The 3,148-nt window shown below is 36.2% G+C and overlaps 1 protein-coding gene across 1 annotated transcript; it reads left to right on the top strand.

Moving 5' to 3' along the window:
* The first annotated feature begins 1,058 nt into the window (after positions 1–1,058).
* Positions 1,059–2,984, top strand: LOC106341966 (uncharacterized protein At2g37660, chloroplastic). The gene is made up of 7 exons (XM_013780727.1): positions 1,059–1,431; positions 1,515–1,786; positions 1,870–1,906; positions 2,102–2,199; positions 2,298–2,359; positions 2,430–2,553; positions 2,643–2,984. The coding sequence occupies exons 1-7, from the start codon at positions 1,158–1,160 to the stop codon at positions 2,760–2,762; spliced, it is 987 nt and encodes a 328-aa protein (XP_013636181.1). The 5' UTR covers positions 1,059–1,157; the 3' UTR covers positions 2,763–2,984.
* The last annotated feature ends 164 nt before the right edge of the window (positions 2,985–3,148 follow it).

Raw genomic sequence — 3,148 nt, 5'->3', positions numbered from 1 at the left:
TTTTAGCAAAACATAAAAATCAGATTTTGAAATAGGCAAAAACTCTTCCTTAGCCTACTGTTTCATCTCTGCTTTTTGTGAGGTAGAAAATATAAAACATCATGTATGTTCAAGTTATTTTCTTTTACATTAATTTAATTTTGTATATTTTGCTTTGGATTTTATTTAGAATTTGATAAAACATGAAAGCTACTAATGTATTCACAAGCTTTTGTAAATTATCTACTTTTTAACGATTTTGGTGAGTTTTAATTTAAATTTTTATGAAATAACTGTGAAAATTTTGTAGAAATAAAATTATGAAAATAGTATTACAAAATTATATCGGTGACTAGTTTTTAAATGATTCTCTCATTTTTTTGGTTAAAAAATATTTAAAGATTTAAAAAATTAAATCATAATAAAAATATTTTAAGCTATAGAAAAATAATTTTTATAATATTATTTTAGCCATTTATAAATAATTATATATATATATATACAGTATATAGGTTTATGGCCGACCCCTGTAAGAAAACATTCTGGCTCCGCCACTGCACATTGCAGTTTCGCTAACAATATGATGCACTTTCTCTAGCTAAAATGTATTCCATGGTTCAAAAATGTATCAAGTTATCATTAATAAATAAGGAAAATTTCATGGTTCATGGGTCAAAAATCTAAAGCAGATTATGGTACTAGTACTACAAATAATTATATCAAACCAATTAGTATGTTTTTAGTGAAAACGTTTGGTATAATGATTTGATTAAATATTTATTACTGTTTATATTAATTAATAAGGAAAAATTTATTTTAAAATTCAATATATAACTGTTTAATGTGAATTTTGTAATGAATAATATTGTTCATTATACAGTAAGATTTTTCATTATACAGTAAATAAAATCACTACATATAATTTATTTTTAAAATATATTTAAATTTCAGTTGTAAAATTGGATATAATCATTTTTATATATTTTTTATAATACATTAATGTAAAAATTGTGTTTTAAGAGATTGCTCCAGGCCCAAGTGAATATCAGGCCCGTCGGCCGTCTTGAAGTGAAAAACAAACCATTCGAACGATAAGGTGACGTGGCGAGAATCTGAGAAACGATAAGGTGTCTCCTCCGACTCTCTCGTCATCGTCTGAGCTTACGTAACTCCAGTCAATGGCGATGACGACGACTACACTCTTCCATGCACTTGTTCCTCCCAACACTTACAAATCCAGAGCTATCTCCTCTTCCTTCGTCTCAGTTCCTCGCTCCTCAACTCCACCTTCTTCGCCGTCTCTCCAGTTCCGCTCGCTTGTTTCAGACACGACGTCGATCTACGGTCAGAGGAAGTTTGCCGGCAATCTCAGAAGAGCATCCTTAACCGTCTCCGCCGCCGCAGCAGCTGAGCCTCTCACCGTCCTCGTCACCGGTGCCGGTGGAAGAACAGGTTCCCTCTCTCTCTCTCTCTTGTCCATCACGTAACCTGATCATGTTCTAAAACGGTAAGAGTATTGTTCGTCTGCATGTCAGGGCAAATCGTGTACAAGAAGTTGAAGGAGAGGTCGGATCAGTTCGTGGCGAGAGGCTTGGTGAGGACGAAAGAGAGCAAGGAGAAGATTGGTGGAGAGGACGAAGTGTTCGTCGGTGATATTCGAGACCCTGAATCCATTGCTCCTGCTGTGCAAGGGATTGATGCTTTGGTCATTCTTACGAGCGCTGTACCGAAGATGAAACCTGGTTTTGATCCTAGCAAAGGAGAGAGACCTGAGTTCTACTTTGAAGAAGGAGCTTATCCTGAACAGGTGACAACAACTAGTTGCTACTGTGTTCTTGTGGGTTTTGTACATTCTTGTTTGGTTTTTGATTCTTTGTCCTTATTTTGTAGGTTGATTGGATTGGTCAGAAGAATCAGATAGATGCTGGTTTGTATTCATCTCTTTGAGCTTTTTATTACACTAATATTTAAAGAGTGTGTGTAAGAATATGAACTCCTACATGAAAGACTTGGACCAATCCATTAATTGCTAATTGGTTTTGAGTTGGAAATTGATGAAACTTTGTACTTTTATATGTGTCTTTGTAGAGAAAGGGTTGATGATCTTGTCTTTTTTGAACAGCCAAGGCAGCAGGAATTAAGCAGATTGTTTTGGTGGGGTCGATGGGAGGAACAAACATAAACAACCCCTTGAATAGCATTGGCAATGCCAACATTCTGGTGATTCTTCTTTCTTTGTTTTTCTTGAACAGAGAAGATGAGTTTGACAGCAAAAAAAATGTTCAGAATCTTTAAGCATGGTTCTGTAAAATTTGTAGGTTTGGAAGAGGAAAGCTGAGCAGTACTTGGCTGATTCCGGTATTCCGTACACCATCATCAGGTTAGACTTTGCATATGATTCAAATTGCAATGGTGGAATGTCATCTTACATATATTAGTTGTGGAATCAGGGCGGGCGGTCTGCAGGACAAAGAAGGTGGCATTCGAGAATTAATTGTGGGAAAAGATGACGAGATTCTAGAGACAGAAATGAGAACGATTGCAAGGGCTGATGTTGCTGAAGTCTGCGTTCAGGTGTGTGTACATTAGAATTGTTGCACCATATTTTTAAAAAAAAATCAGTTTGTGTCTCCTCTAATCCATGGTGTGTCTTATTCGAGCAGGCGTTGCAGCTCGAGGAGGCAAAGTATAAAGCACTTGATCTGGCCTCAAAGCCTGAGGGAACAGGCACCCCAACAAAGGATTTCAAGGCACTTTTCACTCAAGTTACCGCTCGGTTCTGATCTTCTGTTACTTTGTCTTTTTAGCAGAGTCATAGGATAAGAGACTGAGAGGGATAATAAGTTCATTATGTGAGATACACATGTCTGAATCGGCTCTTTCTATATTTTTCAAGGGGTCTTCCCCTAAGTATCTAAGTATATTTTGTATGCACCATTCACAAAATCCCAAAGTCGAAAAGATCGGGATTGATCTTTGAAAGTAGAAGTATTTTCCCTTAATCATTAAGGTGATTTACAACAGTATATAAATATATAAAGAGTAAACTGTTACAAGATACGTGGGATATGTCCACGATTCCAGGAGACTAAATCTAAACCAGAATGAAATATTCTTAGTTTTACTAACACCTCCCCCCACCTCACTAACACCTCCCCCCACCCCCCAC

This window comes from Brassica oleracea, chromosome C4 (genome assembly GCF_000695525.1).
Source record: "Brassica oleracea var. oleracea cultivar TO1000 chromosome C4, BOL, whole genome shotgun sequence".
Lineage (NCBI taxonomy): Eukaryota > Viridiplantae > Streptophyta > Magnoliopsida > Brassicales > Brassicaceae > Brassica > Brassica oleracea.
The sequence above is the reverse complement of the archived record's forward strand: the minus strand, read 5'-3'. Positions and strand labels throughout refer to the sequence as shown.